At 39.5% G+C, this 19437-nt stretch overlaps 1 protein-coding gene across 3 annotated transcripts in view; it reads right to left on the minus strand.

Moving 5' to 3' along the window:
* srgap1a (SLIT-ROBO Rho GTPase activating protein 1a) overlaps nucleotides 1-19437 on the minus strand; it is an 83272-nt gene that overhangs the window by 43867 nt on the left and 19968 nt on the right. For all 3 annotated transcript variants that reach the window (XM_030135749.1, XM_030135748.1, XM_030135750.1), the window contains exons 2-3: nucleotides 8246-8441; nucleotides 524-686 (exon numbers count right to left, since the gene is read on the minus strand). In XM_030135749.1, coding sequence (XP_029991609.1) covers nucleotides 524-686; nucleotides 8246-8441 — 359 coding nt within the window. The remainder of the gene's footprint in view (nucleotides 1-523; nucleotides 687-8245; nucleotides 8442-19437) is intronic.

The following is a 19437-nucleotide window of genomic DNA, read 5'->3' on the forward strand; positions in this document are numbered from 1 at the left end:
TAGAAAGTATCCACAACCCAAAATGAGGAAAAGTTGGGATGGTTAGGAGAATACAAATTAAAAACTACTGAAAAGTTACTTTGCCTCAAGAACTGATTATCGCTGTGTGTTATAAATAAAATGTGGGTATATCGGTCACAGTGACGCTTGCATCTAGCAGCAGTGTGACTGCTAGCTACAAGAGCTTCTATGTGTCCTGTGACTCTCGGGGGTCATTCAGTTGTGGATAATAAAATAACCCCAAATGCACATCACTACAGAGAATATCCAGGGTTCCCTAATACATTTCCAATTTTAATCCCAGAGTTTCTTTCGCTTGAAATATTACTCTCTTCCTTTTCACCAAGCTGTCAGAGGAAACAGATGAGTTTATTGTTCTTATATTTTTAACCATTTTTTGCTTTTATTAGGCAATGCTGAGAGATGAGTGACTACAACAAATGTCATCTTGCTGTGATTTACACCAGTGTTGCTGCTATGTGGCATGCACTGTAACCATAGGTCATGGGTACAATGTTCTCACCTTCTTCAGTAGCCTTGTGGAGTCCTCACTGATCTGCATGAACCTCATGATGACGTTGTTGAGGTAGATGTCGCTCAGTGTAGCATGGTCTTTACTCTCCCTCCTCACCTGGTTCAGCAGTAAGTACCAACAGTTGACTGGAGACAGCAGGTTTTGGTCTTTCCTAGATAGACCAGAAGCAGCCAGTTAAGTTATCAAATACTGGAGAAAAAATCTCTTTAATATATATCTTGGTGCCATATTAGCCAGTTTCAGATTGATGAACATCAAATATGTATGTACAGAAATCAATGGTGTCTGTGAATGTAAACATTTTAATGTAGAGCCCTAATTCCTTTAGACAATATTTGTCATTTTCACTAGGTGTTTGTGACAGTTCTTCAATAACCAGGATGTTTTAGTGCACGAGGGGTCTATAAAAAGGCAGAAGGATGCGTCATGGGCCTCCCTTGGTGTTAAATGTCCCATATACTGCTGGTTCTGGCCCCAAAAAGCTCTCCGTATATTACAAGGACTACACTCTTAAGTTGGAGATACTTTGTATCAGTGACATTTCTGGGGCAGAGCTCTTGCACTGCTCTGAGCCAAGCTGACTTCCTACAACTAGAGAAGAGTGAGCCACAGGCTTTAAATACACTTAGTGGAATGAAGTTGGAGAAGTCATGGATGTATTTTAAGTGACACTGAAAAGTAGAATTACGTATGAACCATGACAGTAAAAGACAGACAACAAGGAGGAGAGAAGGCAGAGCAGAGGAAAGATAGACATCTGAGTGCAAAAAGGCTAAAGAGGAAAAAAAACAAAACAGAGAGGCCTGAGAGCTGTTTCCTGTACTGTGTGCCGGCTGCTTCCATGCTAACTGTAGGACATTGTCCAGGACAGAGTGAGCTGAGGCCCTGCGTAAGCACTGGCCTGCAGGCTGACTTCCTCTGGGTTAATCTATAACATTCTTCCTGCCTGCTAAATCGTAGCTCAGAATATATGTGTGTATACCCGTGCATGTGCGTGTGCATATTTGAAAAGGCTTTAAGGTTGGGTTTGGGGTCAAGTCTTGCAGGAACCATATGGAGCCTCGCCTCTGCACTCCCTTCACAAAGTTAGTTTGCATAGACAGGCAGCACTTGTCAACACAACAGGTGAAACTTTGCACTCAGCAAGTGACCCAGCCCTGAACTAACCTTCAGTACTGGCACAGCACATCTGCTGCTAGAGAAAAAAGAAGCATTTCTTTAAATGAATGACTGCACAAAAAAGAATCAACCCTAACTTCACAAAAACAGGAAGCAAGCTACATTTGATAAAAGTAGAGGCAAACATGCTGATGTGGAAAAAAAATATCAGACAGCATTTGCAACTATCCTTTTTTCAAAGATGCCAGGAAACAGTGAATTTTTTAATATAGATATTTAGAACAAAGCTCACCTAGTTTCCAGGAGTTATGCAAAAGAAGAGACCATATAGAAAGGGCTTAATTTTAAAAATGAGTCCCAGACCAATATCAGTAGGGCCCCTGGACAACATCAGGCATTCTGTCAAAAGTGCATTTAGTACAAATTATTTCTGCAATATGTATCAGGAGAGCACAATGCATCTGTTCTATGGTATTTGATATGTAAAGACAGCACATGTGTCTGCTCATTCAACTCCCTTTAGTTATGTTTACATCAGATGCATATTGTCCAGTTGACTATGACGTGAAGTTGGACACGGTACAATATAAATTCCCATAACCATGTATGAAACAATATTTCAACACTGCTTCCTCCTTTATGTTGTATACCTCCGTCCATCTGCCTGCTTTCTGTTCCAGTTGTTAAATAATGGGGCCAAGATGATGGGGAATGCAAAATAGCTCACGTGAAAGCAGCATTTGGATATATTAGGGCTCAAAATTTTCAGTCAGCACTTCTTTTTGCTTAAGCTCACGTTGCTGCTCAGGGCAACACAACAGGGCTCCTCATTGTAAAAAGATTGACCTAATTCAGCACTCGTACATGCACATATAGTATCTAATAACAATTAAGTTTGTCACACAAAACGCAGTCAACAAAAGCAACATCACTCTTTCCCATGAAGTCCAGTTGTTTTATAGATGAAGGGATAGATCAATATTATTAAAGTTTAATTAATAATATTCTTGGCAAAAACACCAAAGTGATTCCTCAGTTGTATGTTTGTTAACTGGCTGACCTACTATTCAAACTGAAGGTCTGCCGTGAAAAAAAAAGGGCTGGATGAAAAAACAAGGGGAGGGCGACACAGGCTGTGACGACAAACTAACCTCTGGGATTTTCTTACCCCACATAATGGCAGGAAAATCTCTCAATGTCATCATTTCCCCCTCAGCCAGGGCAGGAACTGGGTCAGACAGACAAACGGCCAAATAGACAAACTCCCAAGAGACTCAAACACAGTTATAAAAAAAAAAAAAAAAAAAAAGGGAGGTGGTGGGGTGGGGGGGTGATACTTCTGTCCAGGGGAGACAGGCAGGTGAATGGAAAAATAGAACTTATCAACAACAAAAGTCCACCTTATCTAGTCACATGTATATGTTCTACCAATTCAAGCGGGTGAAATCAAAGAATCTCTAGATTAGCATACTTTCACTCTCATACATTATCTGGCTGCTGACAACAAAAGACAATTCCCACGTCAGTATTCAGGGTATTGAAACAGGAGCTCTTATCAGAAGCTGAAGCCAAATTGCAGTCCTTTATTACCTAAGTGATAACATCTTTCATTAATGAACTATGGTGGTGGCTTCTATAGCTGCAGCACTGTAACTGACGTCCACTAAATTCATAGGTGATCACTCTAAGTCCAATTTACACCAAAGTAACGAATTAAGTAGATAGGAGCAGGATGCCAAAGTCTCATTAGCAAATGTATTTTTAGAATAAGTAAGGTTTAACAGCAAAGGAAATGCTGAGGAATCTTAAATAAAACACCATTTTATGCTGAGCTCCAGCAAAAAGTCTGAACGCTATTTGATCAGCTTGCATCACTGCATCACTCATCCCATGAATAAGTCCTCTGTTCTGCAATTCACTGCATGCTCTTCTCTCCTTTTGCATCATACCTCTTATGTTTCCATTACTTTTGCAGCAAGGTGATTATATGACATGATTTGGTTTCTTAAAGTTGTAACCAACCATGTTAATATTCTCCTACATGACTCTGTGTTCAACAAGCTAGCCCTATTTTGTAGCTAGAGGATGTTCTACACCTTCTTTTTTATCCTCGGAGACAAAGAGAGGACATCCGTTACCCAGAAACTTAATTCTGGATAAAAGCTGCCTATTTAAAATGATCCCAGCGGTAGCTTTGGCAATATAAATAATTCAGTGATTCCTCTGTGCACCATCTCCATGTCCCTCCCTGAGCAAACTTTGCATAATACAGTATCTGGATGTGTGCATGTGCATGAGTATGAGTGTGCATGTGTGTGTTTAAGAAAGAGTGGGAGAGACAGAGGAGAATGTTTGCCCATATTTGTTCACTTGTGTGTGTGTTCAGCAAACATCCACTGGAACACAAATGGAGCTAAGCAGACAGGACTGCTGCTATGAGCCGGACATCATGTTGGTGGAATTTTAGGCAAAGACCAGGAGCCGCAATTCACATGTGGCATTCTTTGTGAGTGTGGGAGTGAAAGGAACTTTAATTTATTTGAGACTTTGTTTATATTTATATTAATACTTGAGTTGTGATGATGGACTGAGATCAGGGTTCCTACAGGTTTCTACAAATTAAATTTAAGACTTTTTACGACGTTTTTAACACTACTTAGAAAAATTTTTAATGCCTATTTCTTGAAGAGAGGTGATCGACACACACATTCAGAAAATGAAAGGTGTGCAGGATCCCAAAAAAATTGATGAAAAAAATGAAGGAAGGTCCGCACAACCTGTGAGCTCCCAAAGAATTTATTAATTAATTTATTAACCGGGCCCGAAACGTCACGTTGGTTAATAAATTCTTTGGGAGCTCACAGGTTGTGTGGACCTTCCTTCATTTTTTTCATCAATGCCTATTTCTTGGCCATACTGGCAAAAATTTGTGACTCCTAGAATTTAGCAAAATGTATTTATGTACTCAGTCATTTCTCACCGGGGGCTGCAAAGTTAACGATACTTGGTTCCTAATTTCAATGCAAATTGTCGGGTTGGAACGGGTGGAACTGAGTAGACTAATGATACTTTCTTTGCAGCTTAGACATTTCCCAGACACATTTAAACACACTACAGCAAGTTTATGGCAACATAACTTATGACCTACCATATCAAATTTAATACCTTTTAAAGACTTTTTTAAATGTATTAAATGCAGATGTGTAAATTCAAGACTTTTAAGACTTCTTAAGACCCTGCAGGAACCCTGGAGATGTTTGGGAAAAAGACCCCGGGGTAATGAACCTTTTTAAAGTCTCAAGTCAGAATGCAGTGATGTCTTTCTGGCTGCACCATAACCCAATAATTTAGACGCTAAAGGCGAAAAATGTTTTCAAATTCTAGAACCCCCTCACAGAGACACAGTGCAGCTTTGACTGTTATACTAAGATGCTGAACAGTGTTTTGCAGTGTTTCCTAACTTGACTTAATAACAGCTCATTATCAGGTTTAATTGAGACCATTTGCAGTGTTTCCATTACTAAGTGCTGTTTTACTTCTGGTAGTAATGAAGAGGGGAAAGAATAAGGAACGAATCAAGGAAGAAATGCACATCAGCATTTCTTTTTGTGCTACATAGTCAGTGACATCAGTATGAAAGGAAGACTAACACATTAAAATTCATCTTGTTATATGCTATTTTGAGGTTTCTCCCCAAAGGTAGAAGTCAGAGATGATCTGTCTGTTTAACAACATCTATTTTTACTTTAAACATTTGGCATTATCCATCTTCCACTGCTGTCTTGCAACCGGTTTTGTCAGACTCTGCAGAAGAGCAGCCCAGCACAGGGCACATCCCCTGAAGCAACACAGATTCCTCTCCAACATCAGCTTGGTGCAATAATCCCACAGGTAGCACAACCGGAGTTTTCTGACAAACACCAACTCATTTTCTCTACCTAGACGATAACTGACTTCTTACTACTAAAACTTTTTTCCCTCTGCTGCATAAAGACAGATTTAGATTATGTTATGACATTCTGCATTCTGGTGGTACAGTCTGTGAGATTTATACCTGCAGTTTGGTCCTGCAACAAAAAAGGCAGCTACAAGTCAGTATGTGTTACACCAGTAGGAATAGGCCTTTCAATGAAGAACAGATTCATTGCATAGTAATCCAACATCTCCACGTCACCATCAACATTCCAAACAGGAAACAGTTCACCCTCAACCTCTGACACAAGAATTCTACAACATCCTCTTCACAGACTTGTTGGATGCACCACCTCAGAGGTTCAGTTCAGATTATCTGTCCAAGAAGCTCCACTGAAAGAAGATGACCAGCATCATGCATAAGTACACTCAGTCATTTCCTCTAAGCTGCACTTTCTCAAAAGAAAACAGCACAAGAGGAAACTATGAACATAGAGCATGCACTATGCATTTAAAAACACATGATGTCACGTTCATTGAGTTAATGTTAAATCACAGCACATTAAAACAAACTCCATCTTGGTCTATTAACCTCCAACATGTGGAATCGTGCTTCTTTGAACCAATACTGATATATTAAAAAAATAAATAAAATGAAATCAGGCTGTGTAAGATGATGGTATATATTTTCAATAATTTTGGTTCTTTGTGTACTTCCACACACATATAGACAGGAAATTTGCATGAACATGGCGAAGTCAGTCTGAGCAGCATAATTCTGAACAGGAACTGCTAGTTTGACATTTTCCCAACAACAGCAAGAAAAAAAAACTCAAACGTGATGAAGAACAGTAGGAGTATTTTAAACCATGTCCAAGTCAACTATTGTTTAATGATATATTCCATCGCTGCAATATAAAATCATATTACAAACATCTCTATCTCAAACATACCACTAAACTAAACTTTTCCATTTTATTATAGTTATACATTTATCAGTACACTAAAGGTTGAATGGATGTGCATAATACTTATTACTCCTCAAATATATATTTAAGTCAATTCCTTAGACATTCAACTACTAATAGTTTTAAGTCTACAGTGAAATGAAACCCTAAATTAGGCAAAAACTGGAGACGACTGCAAACTTAACATGCCTTGGTTATTGTTTATTCATGTATGTTTGAGTAAAAATGACAGCCTATTGCCAACCTGTCTCCACATGAGTTATTTAAACCAGATTCACAAATGCAGCTCCAGTGGCACCCTTTTATATGCAGCTTGTCTAGACTAATTACCCAGTTTAAGCCGCTCATTTTAATGCTACTTACCCATTCTGCTGCTTCACTAAGTCGACCTGTCATTTGAATGCAGAGACAGAACGAAAATTCACATTTTAAAAACAAAAAAAAAATACCACATACAAATCTGTCCAATAAAAACAGCCTAAAGGATATAGAACACAGAGGCCTTACTGTATGTGTGTTGTTTATGTGGATACAAAAATATAGGCCACGTGATTTAAAACCCACTGGAGGGTTTTTAATGTTATTCAGACCTTTTATATTTACTTAAGAAATATGCTCCTAAGCACTTGCCAAAGGTTCACCCTGTGAATGAAGTGACCAGACTGTACATCACGCGATGAAAACCACAGAGTGCCATACCACAGTCCCCTCCACAGTTACACATAAGGGTACACACAGCTGCTAGAGCCATTGGAGCCTCAGACAGAGAGAGAGGTCTATTTGCAGACGGTGAGGGCAAACATACATCTTATTTTTGTTCCCACCACAAGTTCAAACAATATGCTAATGTCTGCTTTTTCCATGTGTGGACCAGTGTAATAAGGCCAAAAATTACAGCATGCAGAGTCGAACTGTGATGCACCGTGAAAATAGAGACAGAGCTGAAAAGGGAGACAGATGGCAAAAGAAAAAAATGAAAGGATTGTGTCCTCAGAAAGTAAGGATGCCTGGTAAATACAGGATAAGTATTCATATGCAGTCTTCTATTTCCGTCTTTAGACACCTGTCCAATGGTTTCCAAACCAAAGGTCAGAAATAAGGAAATTCACAGATCTCCACAGTTGAAATGTAAAGAAGTGTAAAATATAATACTGTAGTGAGTTATCCTCAGCTATATAAGTGGGGAATTTGTAGACCACAAAAATGTGACCTTTAACAAAGACACACTGTACAATTAATGGACATAATAGCAGGGTTAGAGAGGGACAGATTTTATCAAATTTATGTCTGAGGGCCATGAATCAGAACTGCACTTTCAAAGCACAAGATACTAGTAATACACTCATGTAACAACAACTGATACATAAATTAAGGAAGGAAAAATAAGCACAACTGGGTTATTTTCCTGCCTGAATATGAAATGACTGATAAAGCTAAGCAGCACAGTAATCAAATTAGAACCTCGCGATCCCATCAACATTACACTGAAATCTAGTATGAGTTCCATCTGGCAGCCAAAATCAAATAAGGTTTCATTTTTGTAAATAAATGAGACCAGTGCACTAAGGATGACAATTCCAGTCTGTTTCAAAGAACACTCTCAGACCAAAGACTTGTAAATGAACCACAGACATGTAGTAAAAAAAACAAAACAAAACACAACACTATAATTTAAATACTAAGCATAGAGAAAGACTCAGAATCTACTCACTTGTACTGTTGATGATCCTTGGTGCTGCGAGTCTTTGCCATGAAGCGTTCAGCCAGTTTCTCCAGGTTTCTGGAATATTCCATCTCAATCTCTGCCTTTTTTCTGAAGAAATCCTGGAGGTCCTGCAGCAGCTGGACCCTCATCTCCGTCTGCTGGTCCAGACATTTCTGCTGCTCTACCAACTGAGCCCGGATCTCTGTGAATGAAAACAAACCCACAGGTGAGCACTAGACAACATTTACAGGTAGATCTTGTTGTTTATCCAACATCTGGATGTTGGATGTCATTGAGCTAAACTGGCTAATTCGGCTACTTTTAGTTATGTGGCTGAGACATTTCTGCTTATTCATTAACTTCTTTTAAAGTTCCCTTAAAAGGCCTAGTTTAGATATGCTTTTTATTTGTCAACATTTGTTTCATTCATATTCACTTATTAATCTGTTGCTTAAAGTCCTGACGGCTTGATTAGTTTCAATAACTGTCACATAAATCACAGTATATTTTGTGTATTCCTACTTTTCACTCAGCTAAAGGATGTCATAAAACATGGGAAGCTTAAAATCTTTAAAAAGTAATAATGTTGAGTTATACGAGGGATAAGGCTCAACCAAGAAACAAAGACACAGCAAAAATCTACTGATAGGGGTAAAACGCATGTACATCTGAGTACTACAGTGCAGCCACATGCAGCTCATTATCCTGTAGTTATGGGTCTCTGGATGCTTGTAGAGATATAAGGATGGCGACACACATGGTCTCAGGTGTTTCATTAAAGCTGAAAATAACTCCAGGATGAATGGAACCCAATTCCCACTATAACTAGCGCTATAGCACAGAGCAGCAATACACACACACACACACAGAGACACACACCCACACACATACCCACACACACACACACACACACACACACACACACACACACACACACACACACACACACACACACACAGAAACATCCTCATCATCAGTGCCTGTGACTGAAACCACAAGCCATTTAAAAAAGCACAAGGGTGACAACAGGCCTCACTTAAACAAGCTGTATGTGCAGGTAATTTACCCTCTGAGGTCCTTCGGAGGAATCACGCCTGGCAAAGTTCCCCTCATTTACATTAACATCACCCACAAGACAAACAGGATCTAAAATACACATGTATGCACACAACGACACACACACACAAACTGTTTCCTCTGTGTGTCCTGTCTGGCCAGGGCTGTGTATAATGGATTTCTCCTAATGGAAGGTAGCCTGGGCCAGACATCTTCAGCAGAGGAAACAGATTAATGAGGTGATTTAGAGCCACATGGACACCAGCGGAGAAGGGCAGAGAAAGATCCCTCATCTTAACAGCAGAGAACACTAAGGCTGCAACATGCCTTCACAAATTATCGGTACAACATGCAAGATATGACGGTAAGAACATAACTGCTGTGGTGACAAAATGTGAAACATTAAACAAAAGGTAATTTGTCCACTTACATTCAGCGCATAAACATATAAATGCATATGCAAACATACTTGATGCACACAGGGTATTAAAACAAGTGTGATACAGGATCATACATACAGATATACAGTCAGTGTTGAATGCATTCTTTGTTTGCAAAAAGACCATCGCCAAAGAGAGTGAACAGTTCTTGTTTTGTAGATACTACTCAGTGTAGATTAAAAGATTTCCAAAAATTTTCCAGTTTGATTCCAGATGTCTGAATCACTAGTTCATCAGCCAATTTAAAACGCATACCATGCTTTTCTTTCTTTACTTCTGACATCTTCTGTTTGTAAATGTACAAACTTGTATTAAAATTTCTGATAAAGAATGGTTTTCCATGCATTTTACAAGACTCTTCTAATGCAAAAAACCCTCTAATTTGTAATTTGGGAACTGACAACTATTTTCCTTCTGGACACATCTATACTTAAATCTTCAACTTGCAGTTCATAGAGTTTCAAAGTGTGATTAAGTATTGATATTACAGCATTTTTATGTGTAGTCTTGTAACTGTTTGTGGAAATATCACACACTAACTCTGACTACCTAATGAGCTATAAAGATGAAGAAAACATCTCTTGCTTATTTTTCAGAGAACTTCTGCTTTTGTAGTGAACATCACAAGAACTACATGCTAAAGAAGGCCAGAAAGTATGAAAGTAAAAATGTTTGCTTGGTCAAATTATCAATAATGTGCCTACTGCTTAATGAAAACTCTCACTAACAGGAAAAACTATGATGTATTTGAAGTTGAATTAGACAGCAACAAATGTCTACAATCCAAAAGATCCCTGAGAGCCTTTATAGGAGACCATCAATAGTTCAGTTTGTCAAGCTACTTAATGGCCAATCAACTGCTGACTGCATTAAAACCCTTCCAGTCAAAAAGGGGAGCAGAGCTGCATTTGTGAATGCACACTGGCATGCATTGATGCACGTGCCCTTAATGGAGTAATCGAATTAAATAAAATAGGCTCTTTGCCATTAAACGGCATTAAATCTGCTTGCAATCTTGATAAATTGACAATATATGCTGCATCGATTAGAAACTGTTGATTATTATTTGTATTCTCTCAGAGCAACAACTTCCATCTGGCTCTCAGAAGGATATAAACTACTTAGCTACAGACAGACGGGACACAAGGGAGGCGCCTCTGCAATACTAAATCTGAATGAATGCCTATCACAGCAGTTACACTCAACCACAAACATCATTAAAGTGGACGTGGGATTTCGACAGCAAACTAAGAGGTCTGACTACAATCAAGAACTCAAAACTTTAACATTAAAAGACATTGATGAAACTTGGAGACTGCCACAAGCACTAAGAAGATGAATGTGAGTGCATTAAACTCCAATAGGTCTTTCTGATGAATGAGTAAACCTTACAATTGCTTCTATCTTCAGTGGATATGGGGATTAAAACAAAGCTACCATGGCACTGACACAAAGGAGTGCACTGGATCATTTAACACAATTACATTCATGGCTGCACACAGAAACTCATTAAATCATTCATTTTCCAAATCAAACAGTGGCCACTGAAGCTGTACCAACTTGACGTATGGAGGAATTAATGCTACAAGGCATCCACCTGTCAGAGAAAATTACAGGTCTGGTACTTGCCGAAAGTACGACCAGCTTTAGAAACTCTCTAAAAAATTGCAGTGACAACAGAGTTTAAGCAGAGCCATATCTCCAGTCAGCCAGATATAGTTGAAAATGCATTTTTATTTTCCTGCTTGGTCTTTCCTGTACACTAATCTGGATTTTTTTCCATATCCAAATGTGCTTTTCTGTGTAGGAAAGCATTCCTGTCAGCCTCCAACTTCATTTTTTTTTTTTTTCTGAAATGCATTTTTGCTTTTAATACTGTTTCCATATTTACTGTACATTCCAGTTGTTCATATATTATTACAAAAACTGAGAAGCACACGTGTGGTCATGTATTTCAGAGAAAAATATGCATACTGTGGAGGCCATATGGGATCATCTAGACAGAGAAAAGGATAAAAGACCCTTAAAGCCTCTGGGGCATTCTGAAAGTGTGTAATATAACACAAGATTATTTAAGAAAACATCCAGACAGTCAACCCAAGAGAGTTGAAGAGTTACTGAATCCAAATGGAGGTCACACTAAATACTGATTTTACCTGCAGTTGTTTGCGTGTGTGTGTGTTTGTGTGTGTGTGTGTGTGTGTGTGTGTTTCAATACTGTGCACATATTTCCAGCATATTTTTTTGGTAGAAATAAAAAAACACCCATCAAACCTCTGCAAAAACAACAAAGCTAAGGTTGCCTGGGACTTTTGCACAGTACTCTATATTTGACAGTTTCATTATAGCACGCAAGATATACTGTACAGTGTAATAATGAGAAAAACAAAACTGGGTTTGACACTGAACAGAAAGTTTGATTTTTACAGTACATCTGTAGTTAGCTGAGCAACAGAAGTGAAAAAACGAAATGTCCCAGATTTCCTGCTGTTTTGTCATACAGCATGTAAACCACATCATGTTTGTCTGCCTTCAATTATGACCTTGAATTCCCTGCTGCAGGCAACATCAGCCATCTTGTTTCTCACAAAACACAACATCAGACAAATGAAGGATTATTAATGTTTTGTTTTCTTTTTAAATAAAGCACTGTTGGCATTTTTTTTCCTGAAGACAGTTCTACCTTACTGCCATATCAAGTGGTCCCCTACTATTATATGGTGCATTCCTGTCATTCTGAGGTCATCTATATGGTAAACATTGGTGGGCCTCTGTGCTGGGGGATATGATTATGGGGAGAGTGTGTGTGAAGAGGACATCAAAACCCTGTGTGATCTCCTTTAAAGTGGGAAGGTGAGACAAGCTGAAAGCACCTGTGTTTTACATGGACAAATCACACTAAAGGGGTACTGGTTGTCTCCTTTTATTCATATTTTACAATAACAATTTGATGAATGTTCCACAGGCTTTTTATAACAATTATTAGGTACATTTTGACATGAGTGGACAGTAGCTGGCTGAATTAAAAAGACATATAAAGCTGTCAGCAACAAATCCAGCTGACTGATGGACACCCAGTCAATGTGGCCCAGAACGATATAGACAATGAGAGAGCACTGTTTGGTCTTTGTGGTGATCAGGTTGGACCAAAGCCCTTTTGTTTCTACACTGGATGTTATCCAATTGCTCCTTTGGAGGCCGCATCGCATACTTCACATAACCCCATTCATGGCAACAAATATGTCCAAAGTTGCAATTCAGAATGGCTTCTGATTTGCCTGATAGGCCTGTTCTATTGTCAAAGAAAGTGCTTTGTAAGCAGGATGGTTACTGACCCACACTGTTGACCTCCTGAGAGGGAAACAGGGCTTCAGTAAAAACAGCTTACCCACTGTCAGACAGCCAGATACATAAGTTCCTATTTTTCCTTGCTCACTTGTGTTGCTCCCAATTAACCTTGCTATGAATCCGTCTGTCTAAAAAAGCTGTTACTTAAGCTGACTGCAGCGATGTACTCCTCTATGACACCCATAAAAGACTATAAACTTTCAGAGACTTTCTACAGTTTCTCCTAGTTGATTACAGTCTCTACCAGCAGCTATCTGGGACATATTGTACCACATCAGTCCCAGGGCTGCATTTCCACATGCAGAGCGGCTCATCAGCAGCACCTGAAATAGCAGCTGTGGCCTGGGGAGGGCCGATACAGGAGGGTGCCCGGCCCCACCATCTGCTTCAGATATAGGGTTTGGGACTCGGGGAGTTGCCTGTGCCTCTTCTGGAGGTTGGATACAAGACAGGATAAATACCATCAAAGGTAATTATGAAACAGCCAATCAGTTTTTAACACAGCACAAGTTTTCAATTACAGCTGGAGAGGGATCACATGCCAGAAAAATCTGAATATCTACAGTACATCATCCTCTGACATTTTTGGAGTATTCTGATAATCCAACACGGCTCTACCACTATGTCTAATTACAGGGGGGTCTGCCCGTCATGTTCTTGCGTCTGATAAAAAAGTATTACATCTGGAAAAAGTTACACAAATTAGTAGTTCATCCAAGCAATTATATATTAATAAAAGATGTTCCTACTGCACATCTTGACTTTTTATGCTGAGTTTTGTGATAAGCTTTACCTTCAACTGTTTTCTCTTGGAATCTTTAAACAATCAACTGATGGTCTTCCTGCCAGTAACAAATGCCTTGGCCCTTAGTAATATAATTATGTGCCAATACAGCACAGTAGCTTGGCTCTAAACACTCAGAGTAAACTATTTGACAAAGTCAACCTCAAATTAGGTATTACAGAGGAGAAGCACACAAAAGTGATAGTAGACCAGGAATGTGGGAGACATAGGGTTGGATTGAAGCCTGTGTCAACACATGGCAAACACCTGTACCAAAAAAGTTACCGGCACAATCCGTGCAGTTTAAATGACAAAACATACTCTTTAGAAAAACCAGATGCAAAACATGCTCCTCTATACACAAGGGGTGTAGTGGTGCACTCATTTGTACCGAACCGTTTCGGTTCTGGGCCTTCAGTACAATACAGAGGTGTACCGAACAAACACATGTAGCCTATGTGAAGAACGCAAGTGGAATGCACACAGTAGGGCTGCACGATTTTGGCAAAAAAAAAAATCCCGATTTTTTCCTCTAAAAACTCGATTTTCAATTTTGATTTCGATTTTTGGGTAAAACTACAAAAGACAACAGAAGTCAGCATGTCGTTTTCGTGAGCAGCCAACAATGCAAGGCACTGCTCTGACCTCAAATCTGTGATGGTATCACGAGATGAACCCACAGAAGTTTTTTTCTTAATTAAATCTTTATTGAATGAAGTAGAGTATACAAACAATGTATACAACAAGAAAATAACATAAGTTTGCCAGGGGGAATACACTATAATACAATGTCCAAATCAGAGCAAATACTTATTTTTTTTTATACCTTTTTTATACCAGCCTTTTTGTTTCCAGATTTATCTAACAGCTTTAAATAAAGTTCAACATCTTTCAAAAAATAAATAATATTTGGTTTTGTGTTACAGAACTTACATTTGTGAATGAAAAATTTAGCAAGTAAGAGGACTAAATTAATAATTATATATATATATATATATATATATATATATATATATATATATATATATATATATATATGTGTGTATTTCTTTTTTTTTTTTTTCTCTGGGTATCTGGGCCCACAGAAGTGATACCAATGTAAGTCAGTGACTTAGTCAGTGGTCGTGCGTGCATGGACCACGTTAATATGACTGATCCACATGTGGTTCTATTTAAACTGGGGGATCCGTGCGTGGAACAGACCGACCCAGGACACGCTGGAGGGATTCTATCTGTGGAGCTGGTGGATGTGTGTGGGCACAGGGCTGTGTGGGCTCCTCTGCTGAGGCTGATGACCCCGAGACCCGGACCCGGTTCGGAAGAAGACAGTACGGTACAGATCCGGGACAACGTAAGATGAGTGATCCGCATGCAGTTCTATTTCAGTTGCGGGATCCGTGCGTGAAGCCATGGCTTACATTGCTGCAAGTACTGCGGGCTCAATAACACATTTAAAGTCCGGTCATTACATGGACTTCTGTGACAGACCGCTGTCACTGATAGGAGGAGGAGCCTACGGGAGCCCGCAAGCGCGCGGCCCGGAGGCACGAGAGAGATGAAATCGATTTTACGATTTCCATTTTTTAAAAATCGTCCTAATTAAAAAATCCGATTTCGATTTAAAATCGATTAATCGTGCAGCCCTAGCACACAGTATGAGCAGGATGGCCACAAGTGGAACTCATGTGCAATATTTGATATCCTAGACGGATGTCTAAGCGATACATGCACCATACACATGCTAAAGGTGAACCAGCATGGAACCTCAGAGCAGCATCACAGGTACAAAGCCAGAGTTGGAAGACCCTCCGTCTTCTCTAAGGTCTCTGATTTGGGAGCATTTTGGATTCCCTGTCAGTTATGTCAATGGAGAGAGACAGGGTCAACAAAACAGCAGTGGTGTGCCGACATTGTTTCGTGGAGACTGGTTATATTTAAAGCTCTTTTTAAAGAAATTGGACTCCTTCACTGTACCAAAAACACATTGAAAATGTACTGAACCCCTGTACCAAACCAAATTTTTTTCTGTGCCATTACACCCCTACTATCCACTGTAAACATCTTGGCCATGTAGCTATCTCTATCTCCCCACAGCATTAAGTAGAAGCTAATGAACATGGAATGTCAGACGTACAGGGTGACTGACTTACACCAGTCCTGTGCCACCAGGCAGTAATGAGCGTTTTATAACCAAAAGAACCAGAATCAGATGGGAGACACTCATGGGACTTCTATGATGAGCACTGACATATGACCAAAAGAAGTGGACTAGTGTTTACAGTGTGATAGAGGCAGCTTTTACTGCGAAAATTATCACTTACTTTGAAATCCTTCTAGAATGAGATCAGATCAAACTGTGGATGGCAAACATAATTATAATCTAAAAACTAAAGAAATATATCAAGTAGTAGCTCACCAGTACCTACATCATACCTGCTCTAGCACCCCAGCATCTTCCAGAAAGAAGATGTTTATTCATATGACATTATGAGTCATTAAGGCCAATAAGTTGTGACCCATAGTCTCACACACACGCTTGTAAAAAAAAAAAAAAAAAAAAAAAACATTACACAATGACTAAAGCTATAGGAGTCACATGGTGGAGAAGAAGTTGTGTAATGACTTCATTATGTTGGTGAGAACAGTAAGGAACTCATCATGTGCTTGGTATGTCTGACATGGTTGAACCCTACCACCCCCTTACATCTGGGCATTACTGCTGGAATGTATCACTGATTCCTTTGTGGTTGTCATCTAAGATTACATCACTAGTACGGCAACTTGACTGACAAACAGAGCCCCTAATGGAGTATTCACTAATGTGTATAATGCCCACTTATGCATGTCTGCAAAGATGCATACAAAGCACTGACAAGGGGACAAATCCCATTTTTGGTTGAAATAAAACTGTCATAGAAACAGTTACAACTTGGTCAAGACCGGCTGGTGTAGTACAGGCTACACAGATTCTTTCCGATCACATAAAGCACAGCCAAGCTACACACAGCCTGCTGCCAGCTTTAGTAAAGCATTTTATCTCAAAATATTACAGAGCTGGTGATGTGGGCCCCATTACAACATCTGACTGACATGTTAGCAGCTTCCAAAACCACAGAGAGAGTTCCAATGCTGGGACTGTAGGCTACTGTGATCCAGAGACTTTTAAATCAGAGTGGAAAAGAGCCTGGCCCATAATCCTCTGCTTCTTTAAAACACTATGAGCTCAACCAACTTCCTCTGGGATATTTTATGATCCAACAGGAGTATGGTGCTACTCATGTGAAGTGACAAACAAGAGGGACATTTTCTAGCTCTTCATCTGCTGCCGTAGTTTCCTTGTCATAGTAACAGCAAAGTTGGGAAAAAGACTATAAACTGCTAGGCTACTTGCTTGTAGAAATTGTGATTTATCCAAATGAGTAATACCTTCTCCCAGACAGCTAAACGGATCTTACAGATGGAGGTGCAAACATGATTAAGAAGGAAAAAAACCATTGTGTTTTCTCTTCTTGGACCCAGGAGTATTGTGGGTGGATGACCCAAAGAGTTCAGGTTCCTTCCTGTGCATGGGTTTTTATAGTCTGATTCAGAAACAGCTCAGCCATGGCGGTTAACACAATGCACACCAGCAGTTAAAAAACGGATGTTGCCAAGAAATTTCTGAGTAACATAAACACTTAAATCTGTGTCAGTCCCATTGAAATGTCTGAGTTCTATAACTGAAACGTAATAAACCCAATTTGTGTCAGCTACACCAAATAGCACATTAACCAAAAAGACATGGTTGCTAGGGCAAAACCCCCACAGACAAGATGACTACAGCAAGCAGCAGAAAGATCAATCATCCCTGACATTACAGTGGCCTGTAGGACAATCATTTTGATCCAAACTAAATAAGAGAGTGAGGAGTTGAATGCTGGGAGCAGTAAGCACAGAGCTGAGGCAGGGCTATTTGTTCAGCTGCTGGTCAACATCTCAATGTTCTGTTTGACCTAGACACCAGTCTGGTGTGTTGATCTGTCAGAACAGTCCAGCTGAGATTTGCAATAAAGGACATGTCCAGTGCATCTGCTTCAGCTTTAATGTATGGGTTTGCTTGTGATTGTGATTGCAGTGACATGCACACTCTAAAGAGAATGCTCAAAACAAAGCTCCTTTGAGTGCAAACACTCAATATATACTTCACATTTGGCTCAAAAAAGTCTGTAGCTTGCCTGCATAACGGCAGCTGTAAGCCACTGGGATTCATACCAGCAACAATGGATTCCCATGGTGGGTCAAAGTGTATATGTCACAGTAGAGATTGAAATCCAGTAGGATTCCTAATCCTACTAGGACAGATAGGAATTGTAGTTTGTCCTAGGACAAACTACAATTCCTATCTGTCCTAGTAGGATTACAAGGACAGATAGGAATTGTAGTTTGTCCTAGGACAAACTACAATTCCTATCTGTCCTAGTAGGATTAGGAATCCTACTGGATTTCAATCTCTACTGTGACATATATAACATCTAATTAATCATATAGTCTGTTCCAAAGATTCAGTTTTCTGTGAGATATGTAGCTAAACATACAACTTATGTGACATTCTACAACTATGAAACTCAAAAAAAATCATTTAGAGCATACAGTGCATGGAAAGCAAAGGCAAAAAGTGGACTGTGTAGCAAAATCTGTTTGAAATGTTTCTGTAGTCATGTTCTGGCTGTAACTCTGGGTCACCGATGGAATTCTTTGCAACTGCAGTGAATTAAACTGGCCACAGCTGCTGTCAATTGCAAAGGAATAGGCCTAGGCTACAAACTTTACAGAGACACTTTTCAAGCCTAGTGGTATGGAGAATTTGATACTCAAAAAATTTAATTTTGATAAAATGAGGGATGAAATGACAACTCCCCTTCACTTTAGCTCCTTAACCCCTTCATGCTGAGGAACAGGAATGTAGACATGACTAAGGACAGGAAGTGGTAGCATCTGTGTGGATCAACATCAGAGAAAAGAAAAATACATTGATCTCTTTCAGTTTCTTGGCCAGACTTTACCCACTTTTCTTATTATTTATTAGATTGTACCCTCATGCACAGTCTGCTTCCCTATAGGGACTGGTGTGGTTTCTTATGTGTGAATGAGAGAGAAAGACAATGAGAGATAGTATGTGTTTTACAATGTAGTCTAAGAAGCCTCGGTGAACATGCCCACAGTATCAACACATCCTAACCTTTTTTCCATTTATCTAAATGAAAAATGACACCTTGCCTTGCATCTGGCCTGCCTTTGTGCTTTTGTTTGGAGATATTAGTGATGGGAGAGATAAAGGGGCTAAAGCTCATATGTCAAGACAGCCTACCTCTTACTTTCAACAAAGCCATCCTCAGGCGAAAGACTTGGCTGGGCAAGCCTACAGTTCTTACAGTTGGGATGTTTGTTTGGGGTAACAATACTATGAAAATTGTGTGGTTGGCCAGCTGAAGTGATAAATGCCTTTAAAAACGCTGGTGCACGAGAAACATCTGGAACTGGAAGTGCACATGCTTTCATCTGTAGGAAAATTTACTTCCTCTCACTGTAAA

Source organism: Sphaeramia orbicularis, chromosome 6 (assembly GCF_902148855.1).
Source record: "Sphaeramia orbicularis chromosome 6, fSphaOr1.1, whole genome shotgun sequence".
Classification (NCBI taxonomy): domain Eukaryota; kingdom Metazoa; phylum Chordata; class Actinopteri; order Kurtiformes; family Apogonidae; genus Sphaeramia; species Sphaeramia orbicularis.